Genomic DNA, 20,027 nt, shown 5'->3' on the forward strand with positions numbered 1-20,027 from the left:
AAGTAAAGGAGAATACACTTAAACCCACATAAAACAATGAATAATATGTAAAAAACATAAAAACAGTGGATAAAACAATAAAACCAAAAAGATAACATAAAAAAAGACAAAGGGGACCACACAATCTTATGACGAGATTTGAAACACTCGACTGTTTGCCCTTTTCTACCAAGCTGGTGCCGGTGCTGGTTCCAGGCCAGTTCCAGTTTCAGAACCAGTTTTGTTTTCCACTGAAAAAATGCTGGCTCTTTGTTCCAAAAACTGGTGCCAGCTGAGAACCAGTTAAAAGCTGAACCAAGAAACGAGCACCAGTGATGTCAACGGCTGGGGGTCTGGCTTTTTAAAATACCTCTGCTAAGTCTCTTCATGGTCGACCACCAAAATATATAGCTGACATGTTTTAAATATGGCACAATGCCAGCTCTCATTATGGTGGAAAACCAAATCAGTATGGAACCAACCCGGCACCAGCACCAGCCCTAAACCAGCTCCCAACCAGCACCTTGGTGAAAAAACCCCATGTGGGAACCGTACGGACGGGGAAGGGCAGAGCGTTCCACAGCTTAGGCCCAAACAACAGGGAGCGGTCTGTCCCCTCAGGTTTAACGGTTTGTTTTGGCTGTAGCTGGCTCCCAGACCACAAAGCGCATCTACATGGATGACATCAAGCTGTACACTTAGCATGAGCAAAACACCACCTCACTGATCCACGCCACCAGGATCTACTGACACTGAAATGTCTTTCGGACTAGTGTAGTCGGATGGTGACTAAGAGAGGGGAGGTAGTCCACATAGAAGGGGTCTCACTTCCAGAGGGAACAATAGCAGGCATTGGATTGATACAAGTACCTTGGAATCCCACAAGCAAATGGCAACCTCGAAGATGTTACAACAAGGAAAGCGGCTACGGTCACCTTTAACAAGTAAAGAAGTTCTTAAGAAGCCAGCTCAATGGACTAAATAGTTACGCTCTGCCAGTAATAATAAGGATGAAGAACACAATGAATGTCTCAGACATTGGGGAACAGAAGATGAGGTTCTGGAGGTTCCGTCATGGGAGGACAACCGAAACATAACTGAAGTGGCGGTTATCAAGAAGCGCTGCACAGACACTTAAAACCCTGCTTTAGACACATTTTTACTCCAAAGGTTTTAACACTGTTCATGTTTAGCACATATCATGGCCAAATTCTTAGCTGTTAGTGCTTTGCTGCCTGTATAATTGTGTATTGTCTTTTTTGTACTGTAGACCTGTTTGTGAAGCACTTTGGTCACCAAGAGTTGTTTTTAAATGTGCTATATATATAAATTTGATTTCATTTCATCAAGAAGGACTGAAGGACAGCACAGAGACTACACAGGAGCAGGCCTCGGTTTGGTTACTAGCTTAACTCTAACTAAACTTACCACAACAAGGACAGCACAGAGACTACACAGGAGCAGGCCTTGCGCACCAGAACAACAGGCCCAGATCTATCAGACCAGACAAAGAGGTCTCTGAAACTATCCAGCACATAACTGCAGAGTGTAAGATGGGAGGGAAAGCTTACATGGAGCGCCATAACCAAGTTGCATAGTGCACAGGAACATAATGTGCAGAGTATGGGCTGGAAACACTATGGTCAAAGTTGTAAACACCACCAAAGGTGGTAGAGAATAACTGAGCCAAGATCTGTGTGACTTCCAGATACAGACGGACGGATGTTATTATTATGTTATTATATGTTTATTATAAATGCCTATAAAAAATAAAATTGTTGTTGCACTATTGTTGTCTAATAATGGAGCCAAGGAACCATAAAACATAAGCTTTTCAATGCACTTCAAAGAGCTGCCAGACAAATGTATGGGTCACGCTCTTGGATCAAGCTCTTAACCCTTCATACTTTGTTTGGTAAGAGAGACAAATTACAGCAAATTCATGAACCAATAGGACTAGATGTATGCAGTGCACAGAGGGCTGTAGAGTCAGGGCTGTCCAGAGAGAAGTAGCCAGCGGAAAGGGATGGGAGAGGAGACAGAGACACCAGGAGCCAGTCTCATAGACAAGGTCACATCCAAAGTAACATGCCATGGGGGGTCAGCACAAGCATCCCATAAAGCAGATAGTGAACAATAGCAGGAACTATAGGCCGCATAATGACTAAGCCTCACCCTGGTCCACAAACACAGTGGCTCGGTCTGACCAGGAGACACTTTGGACATGAAGGAGATGCGCACAATTGTGGTTCCAATTCACCTCTAAGGGTGAATCCTAAGTAAAGACTTTTTATTCTTCGTCAACATAAGGATCGACTGTTTCACCTTTGTGGTGAATCCCTTTGGTCAAAAGAAATCTTGGAGATTTTGACTGGAATCCCCAATTATCATGATGATAAAACTTCAAAACTGTTTAAAATTAACCTGTCCATAGAGGCTGTAACATACTTTTCTGACCACAAATTGCAGCACTTAAGGTGACATAAACAGCAGGTCCCGGCAGGTCCTGGTATGTCTTTCTACCTTATCTTAGCATAGTCATTGTTTGAATTTATAAGTGGGTCTGCGTTATGATAGGTTTTGTCTAGTGTGGGTTAACACTCCATATCCTCTTGATTCAGTGCATTGTTCCCTTTACCACTGATTAATATCTTGTTTAAACAGTGTGCAGACACACCAAGTCGTCAGTGTGTGCATAAATTCTCCAGAGCTGATCAACACAATGGCCCACATTCCTAGCATCTAGAGGAAGTCCCTTATATCACTGCATCTCCTCCTCCGCTCCACAGACACAGACAGTGGGCTTCTAGGAATACAAGACAAACAACTGCCTTGTGTGTCTTTGCTTATGGTAGTATTTGTAATACTTTCATCTGATCTCAGACAAAACTAACTGAAAGTATTCATATATTTTGTCAAAACCATAAATAAACACTACTGTTCTGTGCAGTAGTGACTTTACCCATCTTTGGACAGTACCGCAGCTGAGGAACCTCCACTCTCCTTCTGAGCCAATGTCCTGTTCAGGAGAACTTCATTAATGACATGAGTTTGAATATGAGCAGTTCAGACTTTGAGGCTCAGATTGTGTGTTTCGCAATGTTAATGGTTTGAATACCACAGGTACAGACTCTCGTTTTGTTGTGAATGTGTGTGTGTGTGAGTGCGTGAGTGAGTGATAGGGCTGAAAGATATATCGTTATTGTATCGATATCAAGATATGAACATTCAAGATATTAATATCGAACAAGCAACGATATATCGTTATCGTATTGATATTGAGATATGAACATTCAAATCGAAAAATCCTTGCTTTTCACCTAACCCAAAGCAATATCGTATCGATATCGAGACATCTGGCATGTATATCGAGATATGAAATTTTGTCCATATCGTTCAGCGCTAGTGAGTGAGTGAGTGAGTGAGTGTGTGAGTGAGTGAGTGTGGCCACGTGTGGGTGAGAGCCTGAATGAGTGTGTGAGTGAGTGAGTGTGTGTGTGAGTGAGTGAGTATGTGAGTGAGTGAGTGCGTGAGTGAGTGTGAGTGAGTGCGTGAGTGAGTGTGAGTGAGTAAGTGCGTGGGTGAGTGAGTGAGTGCGAGAGTGAGTAAGTGCGTGGGTGAGTGAGTGAGTGCGAGAGTGAGTGCATGAGTAAGTGCATGAGTGAGTGAGTGAGTGTGTGAGTGAGTGAGTGTGGCCGCGTGTGGGTGAGAGCCTGAATGAGTGTGTGAGTGTGTGTGTGAGTGAGCACGTGAGTGAGTGCGTGAGTGAGTGTGTGAGTGCGTGAGTGTGTGTGTGTGTGTGTGAGTGAGTGCGTGCGTGAGTGAGTGTGAGTGAGTGAGTGCGTGAGTGAGTGTGAGTGAGTAAGTGCGTGGGTGAGTGAGTGAGTGCGAGAGTGAGTCAGTGCATGAGTGTGTGAGTGAGTGTGTTTGTTCGTGAGTGCCTGAGTGAATAAGTCAGTCAGTCAGTCAGTGAGTGTGTGTGTGAGTGAATTAATCAGTCAGTGAGAGAGTGAGTGAATGAGTCAGTCAGTGAGAGAGTGAGTGCGTGAGCGTACCTAAGTGAATAAATCAGTCAGTGAGTGCGTGAGTGAGTGTGTGTGTGTGAATGAGTCAGTCAGTGAGAGAGTGAGTGAATGAGTCAGTCAGTGAGAGAGTGAGTGAGTGCGTGAGTGTGAGCGTGACTGAGTAAATAAGTCAGTCAGTGAGTGTGTGAGTGAATGAGTCAGTCAGTGAGAGAGTGAGTGAGTGAGTGCGTGAGTGTGAGCGTGACTGAGTGAATAAATCAGTCAGTGAGTGTGTGAGTGAATGAGTCAGTCAGTGAGAGAGTGAGTGCGTGACTGAGAGAGTGATTGAGTGAGTGCGTGAGTGAGTGCACAATTGAATGACTGAGTGAGTGAGTGAGTGAGAGAGTGAGTGACACATATTGGCAGTCTCGCTTCTGTCAGTCTTCACCAGAGAAGCTGTGGCTACAATAATATCTTACCACCACAGAGTATGACATAAATGAATACAATGTAAAGCATCTTTGAAAGTGCAATATGAAACGGTAGTGTCTATGTTTTTATTGTATCTTGGAAAGAGCAATACGCAGCATTTTGGGATGACATTACACACATATTGGCCAAAAGCATAACTCATTTGATGGCAGTAGCTCAGTGTGAGCATTCAGCTTCTGATCCAAAGGTTGGTTGCCCAATCCCAATTCCCACCATAGTGACGTTGTCTCTCTGGGCAAGACACTTTACTCGTCTAGCTACCGGTGTGTGTGTGTGTGTGTGTGTGTGTGTGTGTGTGTGTGTGTGTGTGTGTGTGTGTGTGTGTGTGTGTGTGTGTGTGTGCACTGGTGTATGAATGTGTGAGTGGTTCAGAAAAGGGCTTTGAGTGCCTAGTGGAGAGGGGTGTAAAATGTAGACCATTTTACCACACTCAGTTTTTAACATAGTACATTCTGCACATGTGTTGGACAAACTAAAAAACTTTAAATGGGATGCTGTGATATTTAGAGTCAAGGTCCAGACCCCATTCAAATCCAGATCCTTGGGTGTTGGTCTGCAACAATCGACAACAGTGCCACTGCAGAGACTTCCTCACGTCGCCCTGTGGGACCAGCAACATCAGTCATGTGAGGGGTTCATTCACAGGTTCCAGGGCTGTGCACACTATTACAACTTTATTTTCATTTTTCCTTTGTTTGTGTAAACATGTTTTAATATCTATATCACGAAGGTTCACACCACACAAGCAATTACAGTATATCTCAACCAATGTGGACTGCAGTGTTCCTTGTATTGGCTCCATATACGCAGAACTGCTCATCACTCATCAGAAGTGCCTTATCAGAGTCAAGTTGTGGTTTGATCCCTGGACCAGGCGGCTCTGTGTGATTGGGTTTCACTGGGGGTCTCCTCGGTCCTTCACTCTTACTAATGCCTACACTATTTAAACAGATATCCATCCTTCTCGGAAATGAACTCCCAACTGGCAGGGCTGGTTTGGGGTTACACCTTAGGGCCACTAACAATAGCACTTTGATCTGATCTGACTTCTGACAGTGCTGCACATTGTGTTGGACTCAATTATAGCTCTTTTGACCAGAAACTCCAGCGTCGTTCTCTGGAGAGTACATAAGCCTTTACCCACATGTGTTGAGAGTGCGTAGGTAGGCACATTTCAACATGTCTAACTTTACTATAGAACAACAATACAAACTCTGTTGAGCAGTAGGACCCAGAGGACTAGAAGGGAAACCTGGACGTACACACCTATGGTCCTGCAGACTGAAGTTTTTGGAGGGGAAAAAAAAAAGAAAAAGTTGTTCAACACTGTAACAAAAAAGGCTGAGCTTCGAGCTTTGTCATTGGCTGAGAGGAGTATGGCAGGAAAGTGCGATGGCGCTTGGGACTAAGACGGACCCTCGTATATAGGCTTATTCAAAGAAACAGTTTACTTCACAACACTGACTGGATGATGATGCACAATCACTGACAACTTCAGCGGCATCATGAGCGCTTCTGTGGCCGTGTACCGGAACATCTACACGGAAGACCGCTTCAAACAGGCCTACGGCGCGGAGGATGACGCCAGCGGAGACGCACGGCTCCGCGAGAGGCTCACCGGGACGTGCAGGTGCTCTCGCCGCGCGTGCCTTCACCTGCTCAAAGACAGAGTGCCTATTTTCGCCTGGCTGCCCCGATACAAGCTCAGACAATGGATTTTAGGAGACACTGTAGCTGGATTTACTGTTGGGATTCTTCATATTCCCCAAGGTAATGAGGTCTACATGTCTAATTAAACACAGTGCAGCCACTAGTAGGGAAAAAAAGCGAAGATTATTATGCTTTAAAATGTGATTATTATTTTTTTCTCAGGATAATTTAAAGTGATGTTTTAAAATGGTCTAGGGTGTAGTTAATGTTGTTATTGTTATTGTTATAGCCTTATTATTTAGACATTAATTATTTAATTGATAATTCTTTATGTTGACTGTAATTAGGGATTAAAAGAATGATTACATTTGAATTCTCAACAGGGATGGCCTTTGCTTTACTTACATCTGTGGCTCCAATATTTGGCCTCTACACGTCCTTCTTCCCTGTGGTCCTTTATATGTTCTTTGGCACTGGGCGTCATGTGTCAACAGGTGGGATCCAACTTTACTGGACTTTATTACTGAAGTTCTGTGCTGTACCCCTCACCTGACACTTTGATATTGCAGGCACCTTTGCTGTGGTAAGTCTGATGACGGGCTCCGTGGTGGAGCAGGTGGTGTCCACTCCTCTAGACCTGAACTCATCCTCGTCTGCTGCCGCTGAATTTGAGGCACAGAGGATCGCTGTGGCCTCGGCTGTGGCTTTTCTCTCTGGAATTATTATGGTGCGACACGACGTTCAAAACTGATGAAACTGAGAGTATGCTTTTCCTGACAGCTGAATATGTGATGTTTCTCCAGCTCTGCATGTTCGGGCTTCAGCTGGGCTTCTTGTCCACATATCTGTCAGAACCAATTGTTAAGGCCTTTACTAGTGCTGCTGCTTTCCACGTTACAATCTCACAGCTGCAAAGCATGCTGGGACTGCGACTAGCTCGCCACACAGGCACCTTCTCTCTCTTCAAGGTACAATGTAATATTCTTAGTACATAACATTAAGTCATGTTCATATTAATTCATGTGTTGTATGTTCAGACCCTGGCATCAGTGATGGAGAACCTCCGTGACACCAACATAGCAGAGCTGCTGATCTCTCTGGTGTGTCTCATTGTCCTGGTGCCCATCAAAGAAGTCAATATGAGATACAGACAGAAACTACGTACACCAATCCCTGTTGAAATACTCACAGTAAGTAGTAATACTAGTCATTGATATTTAATTGAACAGTCTAAAAACTCTAAAGTAACCTATATTATTATATAGAGAAGTCAAAAAAAGAGAAACGGTTATAACATTGCTGTTTCCATGGCAATTGTTGTGGTATTATCAACATGTAGTCTTTGGTAAGTGTTTATGTTGCTCAAGTACAGTACTTCTTTCATCCCTGTTTGAGGCAAAGGAACTAATTTGTGTCCCAGGTGATCGTAGCTACAGGCGTGGCATACGGCTTCTCCCTGGACTCCTCCTATAACATACAGATAGTTGGACACATCCCAGCAGGGTGAGATTAGCATTAGACAAATCCCTGCTGTGCTTTCCATATCTTCATTTCCGGTCATCTCATTCATATTGTTTTTGTGCACAGGTTCCCGAGGCCACGGATGCCAGCTTTGCATACTTTCCCCGAGATTGCTGGAGACACGCTAGCCATAACATTTGTGGGTTATGCCGTGTCCGTGTCTTTAGCTATGATTTATGCAGATAAACATGGTTACTCAATACATCCAAACCAGGTCAATCACAACAATCTTTACTTGGTTTTCAATTACATTTATATTGACTTTTGTGTTTGTTGACAGGAGCTTTTGGCACACGGCATCTCCAACACAGTGTCGTCATTTTTCACCTGTTTTCCCAGTTCAGCCACTTTGGCTACTACAAACATTCTTGAGAGCGCTGGCGGACACACACAGGTCGGTTTATAGATCCATAATGAAATTACAGTAATCAGTAATGTAATCAATAGTGTTATTTGCAGTTTTGTCATGTCAAATTTACTTTTCTTTTCATAAAATGGTTTATTGGAAACTTGCCTTGCCTAGAAAACAGACTCAGTATCTATCGTCTTTACTGTCACATTAATGTAATCAGTTCTACTTGGGCGATATTGATGCGTGAGGTCATGCAGTATTGTCTCTGTATCTCCTTTAGCTGTCGGGCTTGTTCACCAGTCTGGTAGTTCTTATAGTCTTGCTGCTGATTGGACCACTCTTTTATTTCCTACCCAAGGTGTGTAACCATACTGAAACATTAATAAGCAGGTTCACAGAAATGTGTTAATAGATTTGCTTCTGTCTCCTCAGGCCGTACTAGCGTGCATCAATGTCACCAGCCTCAGGCAGATGTTTCTGCAGTTTCAGGACCTTCCTGAACTGTGGAGGATCAGCAAAATAGACTTTGTAAGGAAAATTACAACTTACACAGCAGAAGCATCTAAGTAGCAAAAGGAAACATAAATATACAGGAAATTAGTCTAAGTATGTATGTGACTATACTCTCTACAGTGGCCAAATGTGAGGGTGCACGGTTCCCCTGTGTGTAGTTACATGTTTCTATGTTAGACCAGCAAATATTTACCAATATCGTGGGTATACCCCACTTATTATTATTTTTTTTCATTTGTCCTTTATTTATCCAGGATCAAAAATCTCTTTTTCAAGAGTGTCCTGGCCAGCTATGGCCCAGCTTAACCAGAGAACTACTGTTTTTAAGTTCTTTATCATTTTCTTATTTTTCATACTGTTATTTTGTTTGCCAATACATCTAAACCTAACAGGCTTTGACTGTAGGTAGTGTGGGTGGTCACCTGGCTGTCTGTCGTAATACTGAATGTGGATTTGGGTCTGGCCATTGGAGTGGTGTTTTCAATGATGACAGTGATCTGCCGCACACAGAGGTACATCACCTTTTCTTATGCACTTTTCTGTACAAATATACTACCTACATATGTATTGTCGTCTACAGGGCTGGCTGCTCTGTACTTGGTCGTGCAAGCAACACCGAAATTTACAGACCTTTGGAGAAACATGCCAAGGTAAAACCCATTGGTCTTAACTTGAACCCAAATATGGTAATATATTTCATTGTACATTGTACACAAATAAAGGGGGTGCAACAAATGTATTTTTTCCCCATTTTTTGTTTGTTTCAAAGTTGTGGTATTTTTACTTGAGTTCTGCTTTTTATTTGATTCTTATTCAACAGTTTTCCACCGAGTCAGTTTGGGGAATAAAGTTTTTCTCAATTATGAGTTGTTGTTTTTTTACATTCTTTTGTCCATTCCTTTTCACATTCATTACTGTTTTTACGTTATTTTCAGTGTTATGAGGTGCCGGGAGTGAAGATTCTGACTTACAATGGACCAATCTACTATGGGAACCGAAGTTTCTTTCGTGAGGAAGTCAATAAGCTGCTTGGCTTGACTCCAGAAAAGATCCGCAGCCGAGAGAAGGCCCAGAAAGCCCAGGAGAGACGGGAGCGGGAGACCGTTGTCAACACTGTGGTGTGTGGCTGCTTCAGTGCATTTATAAACATATTGTACACCTCTTATTATCAGCTGTAATTTTGTTTGATCTTAGGAAAGAGGCATCACAAACCATTTATTTTCTCCCAATCATGAGATTTTCAAACCTGGTAAGTGTAAAAAAAAAATGTAGTCATTGCTTCTAAAACAGGCCATGCCATAAAACCAGTTAATTCATTTGGTAACGTTTTTAAATGAGGGTACATTTATTTATGTATAATTCATGATGAAATCATGCATTCATTCATCATGAGTTAACGTGAGTATGATCATTATTGAGTTCATTGCCTTAATTAAACGTGTTAATTCATGAGTATTCATGAAAACTCATGAACTGTTGTTACATTATAAATACATAAAAAAGTCATGATTAGTAAATGCGTTTTTTCATGTACCCTTGTTATAAATCTTTACCATTCATTTTAGCCACGAATTGAGGTAAAATAAAATATAATGTATGATTAATTAAACCCAATAAATATTAAACTAAAATTGCGATCAATCGATATTTTGAAAATTAAGAAACCTTTAATTTGTGCAGAGGCTCCAGAGGACGAGGTCCAGACTGTGCTGATCGACTGCAGCAGTATCATATTTGTGGACGTGGCCGGAGCAAGACTCTTCATACAGGTGTGTGTGCTTTCTAGAGAGTCTTCATTCAGATTTTATTTCCTATTCACATTGTGAGCTTTCACAGATGTGCATCCAATGTCAGAAAGTTGGAGTGGGTGTGTATTTGGCCAACTGCAATGGTAAGCTGCAAAACATTATCTACATTTTATGTATTCTAGCAATGATTATTTTTGTTTTGACAGAAAGTGTCTTAAAGATTCTCACATCAAGTGGTCTCATGAACTACATAAACGCACAGCACATTTTCGTCACAGTCCATGACGCGGTAATGTACATTCAACACCAGCGGGTAAGTAAAACAATATCAGCATTTAAAAATAACATGGATTTATTATCGGCAGTGACACAGTATTTTCCTTTAGGAGAAACCCCAAGAAAATACCACCACAGTTTGGGTGTGAGCCGTGGGGTGAGGACATAGGGACATATGGTCGGGATAAACCAGTGTTTCAACTGGAGCGCTGAGCCCTTCACTGCACAATATGTAGCTCAGAGATGCTATAGTCTACTATATCTTACCAAAGAAAATTTGTACAGAAATGTGTAAAATATATTATGAATATATTTAAAGATTCCAGTTTTGCTTGAATGTTTGAATATTTATTTCTCTATGTTTTAGTAGTAGTATTCTTGGTGTAAAATGTGCATATAATTTATATACATTTAACATATTGTTACATTTTGTGTTTGTTGTCTTCCAATAACTGACATTTTGTTTCATATTGTGCACAGGTTCAGTGTTGATTCCTCAATGCTTTTGTTGTCATTCCAGCACAAGAATGTATTTAAAAGATTAAAGAAAATGTCATTGTATGGTCTGTACTAATAAAGAAAAAAATACAAAGGAATGTGAAGCATTTGGTCCGGCAGAAGAGCTCCTTTGTGCTGATGAGCCGCTCTCAAACTGAAGAACGCGTTGGGCAACATAACTTTGATTCACACTTTGATATCATATTTCGATACAATTTATTATAAGTATTGAAATATTTCACACAGGATTATAAAGGCCTATGTTGCTTCTCGGCTGAATCCTACAAGGGTTTACAGCAATCGCTATTGTGCTGCCCCCTGCTGTCCAGCAATGGAACTCGTCGCTCCTCATCACTTTGTCTTACCCATTGACTGTCTTACCTTGACCCAACAAAGCTAAACGCTCGAGTTCAAAACTAGGACAAAACCAGGAAAAACTAATTATTTTGCTTCGCTTGATGTTGGACGGGCAAGTGAATATCCTATATATTTATATATTTTTTTTTATCCAGAGCATATTTCAAAGAGGTCTCTAGACACACTGCCCTTTGGGTTTTCCCTGTAAAGCTCAAGGAGGATTGCGCTAATTGGGAAGAAGTAGTCCACTTCAATTATAACATTCGAACACGATACACGAGGCTCAGGCCAGATGTTTACTGGGCCACAAAATAACCACTGATATTTGAAATTATACATCTGTAAATCCATTCACGCTGTTGATCTGTGTCAAATTGTTCTTTATTTATTTATGTTATTTGAATCTATTTTATGCATTTTAGTTTTAAAGTTTTTATAGTTTATGATTTATCTCTACCAGGTTTTATGTTCCATGTGTCTGACTCTGGTTCAATGATTGCACCAGTAGTTTGTGGGCTTGTTCACTCACAATAATTAATCATATACTGCTGATTCTTCGGGGTCATTTTAGAGTTCATTCATTTTAATATCTGTAATTTGTTTTCTGTTGTTTAGACCCGGTTAGTCCTGACTTGACCTTGATCTAATCCCGGCGGTACTTGGAATTTGGTATAATATTTTATGTGTAGCCTACAGGTCCAGATTAATATTATGTCTAAGGTTCAGATGTGAGAATCACTTTAAGATGGTCAATAGTTGCTACGTAACACAATTCTTTTACAATTCTTCCATCTAGTGGCGAAACGTGCTCACGACACTCATGTACACTATTTCCAACAGCCCTCAAGTGGTATTATTAAACCGATAAAGAAGTAAATATGTTGTAGGTGTAAAAAGAGACACAGTAAAGCTAAATTACAAAAAAAAGTTTCAGAAAATGTAAACAGATATAGATTTATTTGTCATGTGCAGATTAACACACAACAATGCAATGAAAAGCACATGAGATGAACCTGTCAACTCACTTATATAAAAATAATAAAAGCAGTAGGCTATAGTACACACAATCTTCATTGAGCCACACATAATAAAAAGTACAAAAAGAGAGAGCAGGGAAATATATTGCATGCATGACTCAAGAACCGCACCCTTTGTTTGGCCTTCAATTATTTAAGCAATTGAATTTATCAAACAGTGCACACAATACAAATAATCCTTTATCAGTAAAGTAAACAGCTTAGAGGCTGTGTACATATCCTTCAAAGCGAGAGAGGTTTTAGTTGCTGGACATGCATTTGAACCTGTTGGTAAAGTAGAAGATCTCATTGTGCAGATTGGTGTCGTCAGTGTTCGAAGTATAACGAAATTTTGCGTATGCTTTTTCGGACTCTGTCTTTCCCCAGGGCAGCTTGATCTTCGAGGCATGGTTCACAATGACGTCACTGCAGGAACCAATGTGCAAAGAGCCGAGACCATCAATGAAGAACTCTGCGAAAAGCACGAATAGACAAATGAGAATAAAATGAAAACATACATTCTTTGTTCATCGCACTGTTTTTCTATATGTCATTTGGCCATTTCCAGTATATCAACATAACACACCTACCCAAGTGACCATATCGGGCCAAGCGTGGGTTAAACCCCGCCGCTCGCACCTTGTCTGTCCTCCCCATGAAGAAGTTGATCACAGCATCAGCCACAACACAGTCTGGAAAGCCCTGGATGTCGTGGTAATAACCGTTCCGGATGTGCAGGCAGTCCCCCTCATCTCCCCCGTCCTCCACTGAAATAATGTGACGGAAAGTGGCCGTGTAACCAGTTGCCTCCCGCACTGCTCCGCCAACCTGAGGACCGCACACGGGAGGGATTAAGCAACACGTGGTGCAATCAAACACCCCCACCCTCCCCAATAAAAATCTGGACCATAGTTGCCTTACACACAAGACCCGTTATCTAAATTACACAACTCCTTTGCACCACCTTTGGGACCTAGGGCAGGACCTCCAGTTAATGAATGTCATAATGTGACTGCGTTGCTGTGGTATGTTTCAACCATCAACAGTCACAAGGGAAGTCAATGCCACCCAGCAAACCGCTGCGCTACCGTGGGTGGCACGGGGTTGCAGCAGTTAGTGCTATAGTGCTTCACAGCTAGAAGGTCCTAGTTTCCAGGCCTCTCTTTGTGGAGTTTGCATCAATCCGGTGTGGCGTGTTTACATGCATGAGACCCATGTATATTCATTAACATGCACTGTCCCGACCAAATAAACCAATAAATCAATAAATCAATACGGAATTACTCAAACGTGTCTCACCAGATCCAAAGTGGTTTTCTCCAAAATGTCCACCATCTTCTCCAGTTTGGTGTTTGACGTGAAGTAAAAGTCATCATCTACCCACAGCACATACTTGGTAGTTACCTGTGAAACCACAAGGTTTCTGCCGGCAAACCAGCCCTGTGGAGTAAAACATGTGTAAACCGATACAGTCTCACAGCTGAAAACACAATAGGATTACCTTTCCAAATGGCATGATATACTGCTCAATGTGAGGCCCGGTCACTGGTTGAGGGTGCTGGTTATCGTCAGCTATCACTATGGTAACAGTGGGGTAGTACTGCCGGATGCTGTCGATGAGATCTTTGAGTTTATCGTAACGCAGAAAAGTCTTGGTGGCTATTGTGACAAGAGCACTGATGTTGTACTCTAGATTTGGGGAGAAGATTATTTGTCACATTACAGTCACAGTCATAAGGTTACAGTCAACAGGGTGCAACAAACCTCCTTGGTGTCCAGAGTTGTAAAGATGTGGAGTGTTTTTGTGCCCAATTTTAATGGTGAAGAGCGAACGAAAACCCTCTGTTCCAAACTCAACTGCATGTACGAAAACATCCACATTTTATATTATACGACACATTTGCTCAACTTTATGCGAAAATGTAGTCGATGCAGAGACAAATGAACTGTTCACTCACCATTCTCGGCGGTCCTGGGGTGAAACACGGTGTTGGTGTAGGTGACAAAGGCCAACTGCTGGTTCAGAGCAGACTGACTGGCACTAGACAGGGTCATGTGATTTTCACCCTCTCCGTTCAAAGACACACCATCCACAAAGGCTAGCACGTCAAAAGTGCCCAGTGCAGCTCTCAAATACACCTTTAATAATGTATTCATAATGTTAAACTGCAGAACACTGTCCATTCCATATGATGCATGCACTTTGTAGCTGTATAGTTACCTTGTAAGGAGATGCAGTCTTTGTATTAAGAGCCAATCCTGCAAATTAGGAACAGTATCATTACTATTATAAAGTGCAGTAGTTGCAGTAGTAGCAGTTGTGAGATGAGATAAACAATATCCCAGTAAATGCTCATGTGACATGCAAAGAGAAGAGCAAAGTTTTACAATTAAAGATTAGTCAGATGAGGGATTCGAGGATTCAAAAGGTTGAATTAGAATGGAAACAAAAAGGAAAGAAGCTGAAAGTGGGCCTATGCGCGTTCCCAATGATGGGTGCGAGTGCGTAGGGTGTCCCAATCCTCCAGAGGGGTCTTTCGCCCCGCCCCCTTTGCGCCCCTGATCCACACTTCGCCGAAGCCCGAATCCAAGCGGACTTTGGCGAAGTATATTGCCCATAATTCTTTACGGTACGGACCAAAGAGACAGAAAAAACGCTGCATCCGCGGATCTTGTGCTGAAAAACCTTACTTTTGATGAAATATTTCAGCTTTTCTCATGCTGTATATATGTAAATACACTCAAGGTTTGCTATGTTACTTGGGAAGAAGCATAAAAATATGATGCACCGGTACATTATGCAACAATTTCAATACTTTTTGTTTGTGCTGTCATGCATTAAAATCCTATTTCAACTTTTCACTTCAACAAAACTTAACAACAAAACTTATAAAAACACATAAAAAAAACATAAAACTGACCAGATACTAGTTAGTTACCCACTCTACATTTAAAATAAAAATTATACAGCGAGCTCAAATAAATTACTAATATCTAATATATTAAGGTGTTTTAACGTCAACTCATTAACTACTACTTATTTTTTCACAGGGACGGACAAAATTACCTTCGACTTTATTAAGTTTAGGTCTGAAAATGACGTCAGTCGCACTGTCCCAATTCTGCCATTTTTGCACACTTGTAACCTGCGCACTCGAACCCTTTCGTGCACCCAAGTGCACACTTCGCAGAGGAGCGTAGGGCGCAGTGTGGGTATTGGGACAGGGCCCCAGATTAGCGTGAACCTGGCCCCATCACCATTTTGCATGCAGTGTGTGTTGCCGTGTTGCTCCTGACACGTGCGCGCGTCTCAGAGGAGGATGAGGGTGAAAAGGGTCTAAAGTTTGTCATAGTTTAAAAACCAAACCAGCACAAACGGGAAATCTTTAGAGCACAGATTCCCTCTGCACAGATGCAGAGGAAGCGGTTGACACTATTTTTTTTACCCGTGTTGGAGCTTTATAACGTGCAGGGTGACCTCAGATCTGAACCAATAAAACAATCATTAATATCTCAAAAACGATAACAGCACAAACGAAGGATGTTTACAGCACAAACGTAGCACAAACGATTTACATACTTTGTATTTAAATTTGAGCATGATGAGGGACTAAGTTCACGGAGGTGAGAGATTGGATCCTCTTGCAAACAGCATATTGTCAAGTTAATCAAGCAAGGTAAAGTTTTGTTTTCTCTGGGATACTCTGGGCTATAGAATTTCTCTCTCTCAAAAAAATAGCGTGGTGATGAGCCAACTGCACGCCCACGTGCTGCGCTACTTATTGAACAATGCGGGTCCTAACACTTCCTGCATGACTTTGCGAATAGTGACTTCTGCAAACAGCCTGAGAATGCCTATAGTATTTTTGACCTTGAGGCTAACTACCCCTTGGTGAGGAAAATCTTCAAGTTACAACAGTTGCAATATTAAAGAAAGAAGTGAAATGTACATCATAGCAATGTTTAAGTTGTGTCACTACCAGGAATGATGACAGTTTTGAGTGGTCGCACCTCCACTCCTTGTGTAGGGTACTGCAGAGGACTGTTGGCTTCAGCCACTATGAGTCCATTGGCTGCTGTGTAGGATCTGTTAGTGAAACATTAATATTTTAAAAAACAGTACTGCAGAATCTTTGGATTTACTTGTCTTTTTTAGTCACTTTGCAACACAGACATATACTACACAAATAGGGTGCTTTGGTAATAAAACATCTGCCCTGCAATAAAATGTTTATGTTGGGTTAAAGTCTAGTGTGTTGAGACTTGAGTGCACTTTTTAGACCTTTTTAGTATAATTTCAAAAAGGGATGATTCAAGTTGATAGAATCCTATTGTCTTTGGCCAAATCAAGTTCACTATAGAGTGTCTTTTATAGTTTAAGATAAGCTCAGCATTGAATACGCTGAACAGCGTGAGAGAAAAGCTAGGATTGACAGTTGATACAGCAATATGAATTTGGAGGCATTTACAGTTTCATTGGTGTTCAGAACAAATTCATGAAATACATGGCACTGATTGTTATGATTTGTAGATATTAAAGTCCAAAGCCTGGATATATAGAGAAAGGTAGCATTTGACTTTGGCCCAATGCCGAGTCAAAAGGCAAGTCAAGTCACCACATGCTCAGGAAGATGGTGATGAAACAGGAAAGCTGTGTTCCTTACCTCTTCTGAAAGCTACTGTACTCTTGAGCTCGGAGAGTCTTTACCCCTTCTGGATCAGGATGCGCCTCCAAAAAGGCATGGCCCAAGTTGTGAGCCCAAACTCGCGGGAAAATCCAGTTGGAGAATGGGATTTGAAGGCTCTCCTTATCAGCAATACATGAGCATACATTTAGTGCCAGTTTGCTGCAAAAACAACATTGCGTTGCCATTACAGAACTTTGGATGAGCATGTGTACACATGCAAAAGACTTTGCTGACAAAACACATACCAAGCCACATCCTCGTTCACTCTTAAACCACTGTCATGGCTCAATGTCTTTTTGTATTGGCTGAAAAACTGCATGAAATGTGTCCTGTCTTGTCTGGGTAAAGAATCCACTCCTGATTTACCCATCTGACTCCATACAAAATAAATGAGGGTCACTCCAAGTCCAAAAAAACAGGTCAGAGCAAGAGCTTTTCTTTGAACCCGCATCTAAAATAGAAATGAAGAAAAAGGTGAGATGCAAATACAAGACTCCTACCAAGGAAGTGAATAAACTATTTAAATGTGGACTATAGCCTGTATCAACGTAAAAAGAGAGTGAACACATTTACAACAGTTAACAAAACAGGGATAAACACATTTGCAAATGTAGCTTTTGTTTGTAACAGGTTCGGCTCGCCTTAAACCTCTTCAGTCTTCTTTTGTCAACTATGGCTTGAACAAAGTAATAAAGAGTGCGCTACTCACCTCTGCTTTTAGAACCTCGGTTTTTATTTCAAGGAAATAAATGCATGTTGGTTATAGACTCCAGTTTGGGGCGTCTGTGGGCATGTGCGTCAGCTTCTTCTTTTCCTGTTAATGAGGCGGCAGAGGCCACTCCTTGATGGCTCGCAGAATTTGCATTGCCGTGATGACAAGATTATGTTTGTGTTCCCCCGGTATTCAGATGTGTGCTTTTCTGGAAACATCAGCATTTTTTGCAGCTAAATCTCCTCTAAATGTTTTCCCCTCACATCCTACTAAGTTGGGTCAATTAAACCAGACCCCGGCTGCATATTTTTGGTCAGGTCTTAGAGGTAGCGCTCTGTTTTCAGGGGGTAGGGGAGGTGTACCTATATTGGACCCCCTAAGGACATATTCGTATATCTCCTTTCTAATTAAGTGCATCAAAAGCATTTGTGCCTCAGTGAATGAGTTACAATAAGTGCTCTATGCATACAAGATAGGAGCTTGTCAAATATTATATTATTGCAGTAAAATCCAAAAATCATTTTTTTGAAAGTGGTCCAATTTGGGGACATGGTGACCTATATTGGACCAGGTCGATCCCAATATTGGACCACATGTAAAACTATGTATAATTTGGCCTAAGCAAATAAAAATTGGATTAAATACTTAAGTACTTACATACTTACTCACAGCACACACATTCACAATCCTGACCTGTAACCAACTGTTCATCCTTGTTGTCTCCCTCAGTGTATGTGTTGTATGAATGCTTTGCTTCAAATGGCAAGTACAATGAGTATATATTTTCGTTCGTTCGTTCGTTATTTTATTTTGAACATGTGAGCAACACAACACACCTTTACAAAATTTTAAACGTATTTTTAATTGTATTATTTATTAATTAATTAATCTATTTATTTATTAATTCATGTCATTATAGCCCTGAAATGTGTGCAGATGTTTTAATCATGTTAATGCGTGGAGAGAGTCCATTGCATTACATTGGACCGAACTGGTCCAATAAGGACACATGGGGTGGTCCAATATCGGGCCAGCACCCACTTGAGTTCTCGGATGTATACACACCACACTCCCAAAGATGATCTAAAATTACAAAGAAATGTGTGAAAACACTTTTATTGTCACCATTTGCTCATTTTGATCATTCCCGCCGTCAATCATCTCAGGCAGACGTAATATCACGTCGCACGTCATTTTGATCGCAAATTGATGTGCTAACTATTTATGGAAAGGAGAACGAGTGATGGTCCAATTTCGGGACTGGTCCAATATAGGTCCATCTCCCCTACTTGGAACTATTTCAGATTTTAAAAAGTGGTGAACATTCTGTAGTTTTTGGAGTAGGCCTATTTAATGTTTATTTTGAACATCTTTTAACATACAATAGTCCTCTTACAAAAGTGATGGCTTTCTAAACAAACTGCAACAACTCTTGAGGGAGGGGTACAGTACCACTCAAGTGTCCAAGGGGGTCTGCAGGAACAAAACGGTGACGAAAGGCATTACGTTGTTGGTATTTTCCAACTACCCAAGACACATTTCAGATTCTTGGATCCACCTGACAACAAAGTAAAGTGTCTATTTTTTGTCTCACATACCAGACGGAGGTGAGGGCCTCGGTGTGTCCTGATGCACTGAGGCCCAAAACAACATGGCCCGGATACAACAAAGAGCCACTAAACTTGAGGATGCTCTGGTCTTACCTACACAGACTGGTAAGACCAGTCAGAGCGGACAATTCCCCACACCCTGGAAACAGGCAGGAGTTACGCCAATATTTAAGTCAGGAACACCAGACCACGCTTGTAATTATCGGCCTGTAAGTATCTTGCCTGTATTCTCAAAGGTGTTAGAAAAAAGCTTATGTCTTTTATACAGTCAAATAATATTTTACACCCATTACAATTTGGCTTCCGTCCCCAATACTCAACTGAAACGGCAAACTGCTTCTTTGTGGAGCAACTCAAACTTGCAATAGATAGGGGAGAAATTGTTGGCGCTGTCTTTTTGGACCTCAAAAAAGCATTTGATACACTAAAATTTAAATCATGACATCCTAATCCACAAACTGTCCAATCTCAACTTTACAACATTAACTTTACAGTGGTTCAAATCATATCTTGAACAGAGAGATCAGTGTATGGTGGTCAATAATCAAATGTCTACATTTTTAAAAATTAACACAGGTGTACCGCAGGGGTCCATTCTTGGGCCTTTGCTC

General features: G+C 41.4%; 3 protein-coding genes across 3 annotated transcripts in view; 2 read left to right on the top strand and 1 right to left on the bottom strand.

Annotated features, from left to right (window-relative positions):
* Positions 1 to 20,027, top strand: part of LOC306963986 (myosin light polypeptide 6) — a 164,509-nt gene that overhangs the window by 5,501 nt on the left and 138,981 nt on the right. The gene's annotated exons all lie outside the window — the stretch shown is intronic.
* Positions 5,957 to 10,912, top strand: slc26a10 (solute carrier family 26 member 10). The gene is made up of 18 exons (XM_079558260.1): positions 5,957 to 6,245; positions 6,509 to 6,619; positions 6,695 to 6,852; positions 6,929 to 7,093; positions 7,163 to 7,315; positions 7,546 to 7,628; positions 7,713 to 7,860; positions 7,927 to 8,040; positions 8,279 to 8,356; positions 8,431 to 8,526; positions 8,917 to 9,023; positions 9,092 to 9,161; positions 9,447 to 9,629; positions 9,706 to 9,760; positions 10,192 to 10,280; positions 10,348 to 10,402; positions 10,466 to 10,572; positions 10,646 to 10,912. Exons 1-18 carry the CDS (start codon positions 5,981 to 5,983, stop codon positions 10,682 to 10,684), a joined length of 2,076 nt encoding a protein of 691 aa, XP_079414386.1. The 5' UTR covers positions 5,957 to 5,980; the 3' UTR covers positions 10,685 to 10,912.
* On the bottom strand, positions 12,653 to 17,541 carry b4galnt1a (beta-1,4-N-acetyl-galactosaminyl transferase 1a). Its single transcript, XM_079558259.1, has 10 exons — positions 17,340 to 17,541; positions 17,071 to 17,253; positions 16,387 to 16,493; positions 14,628 to 14,665; positions 14,365 to 14,545; positions 14,171 to 14,263; positions 13,908 to 14,095; positions 13,706 to 13,846; positions 12,997 to 13,234; positions 12,653 to 12,878 (listed from the first exon to the last, which is right to left on the bottom strand). The coding sequence occupies exons 1-10, from the start codon at positions 17,462 to 17,464 to the stop codon at positions 12,667 to 12,669; spliced, it is 1,506 nt and encodes a 501-aa protein (XP_079414385.1). The 5' UTR covers positions 17,465 to 17,541; the 3' UTR covers positions 12,653 to 12,666.

This window comes from Gobius niger (assembly GCF_951799975.1).
Source record: "Gobius niger genome assembly, chromosome: 6".
Lineage (NCBI taxonomy): Eukaryota > Metazoa > Chordata > Actinopteri > Gobiiformes > Gobiidae > Gobius > Gobius niger.

Coding starts and splice junctions, on each gene's coding strand:
- slc26a10 (XM_079558260.1), top strand. CDS start 5,981: ATGAGCGCTTCTGTGGCCGTGTACCGGAACATCTACACGGAAGACCGC. Junction 6,853..6,928: donor TTCTCTCTGGAATTATTATG/GTGCGACACGAC, acceptor ATGTTTCTCCAG/CTCTGCATGTTCGGGCTTCA. Junction 9,630..9,705: donor AGACCGTTGTCAACACTGTG/GTGTGTGGCTGC, acceptor GTTTGATCTTAG/GAAAGAGGCATCACAAACCA.
- b4galnt1a (XM_079558259.1), bottom strand. CDS start 17,464: ATGGGTAAATCAGGAGTGGATTCTTTACCCAGACAAGACAGGACACAT. Junction 13,235..13,705: donor AGAAAACCACTTTGGATCTG/GTGAGACACGTT, acceptor TGCGGTCCTCAG/GTTGGCGGAGCAGTGCGGGA. Junction 12,879..12,996: donor GGCCCGATATGGTCACTTGG/GTAGGTGTGTTA, acceptor TGCTTTTCGCAG/AGTTCTTCATTGATGGTCTC.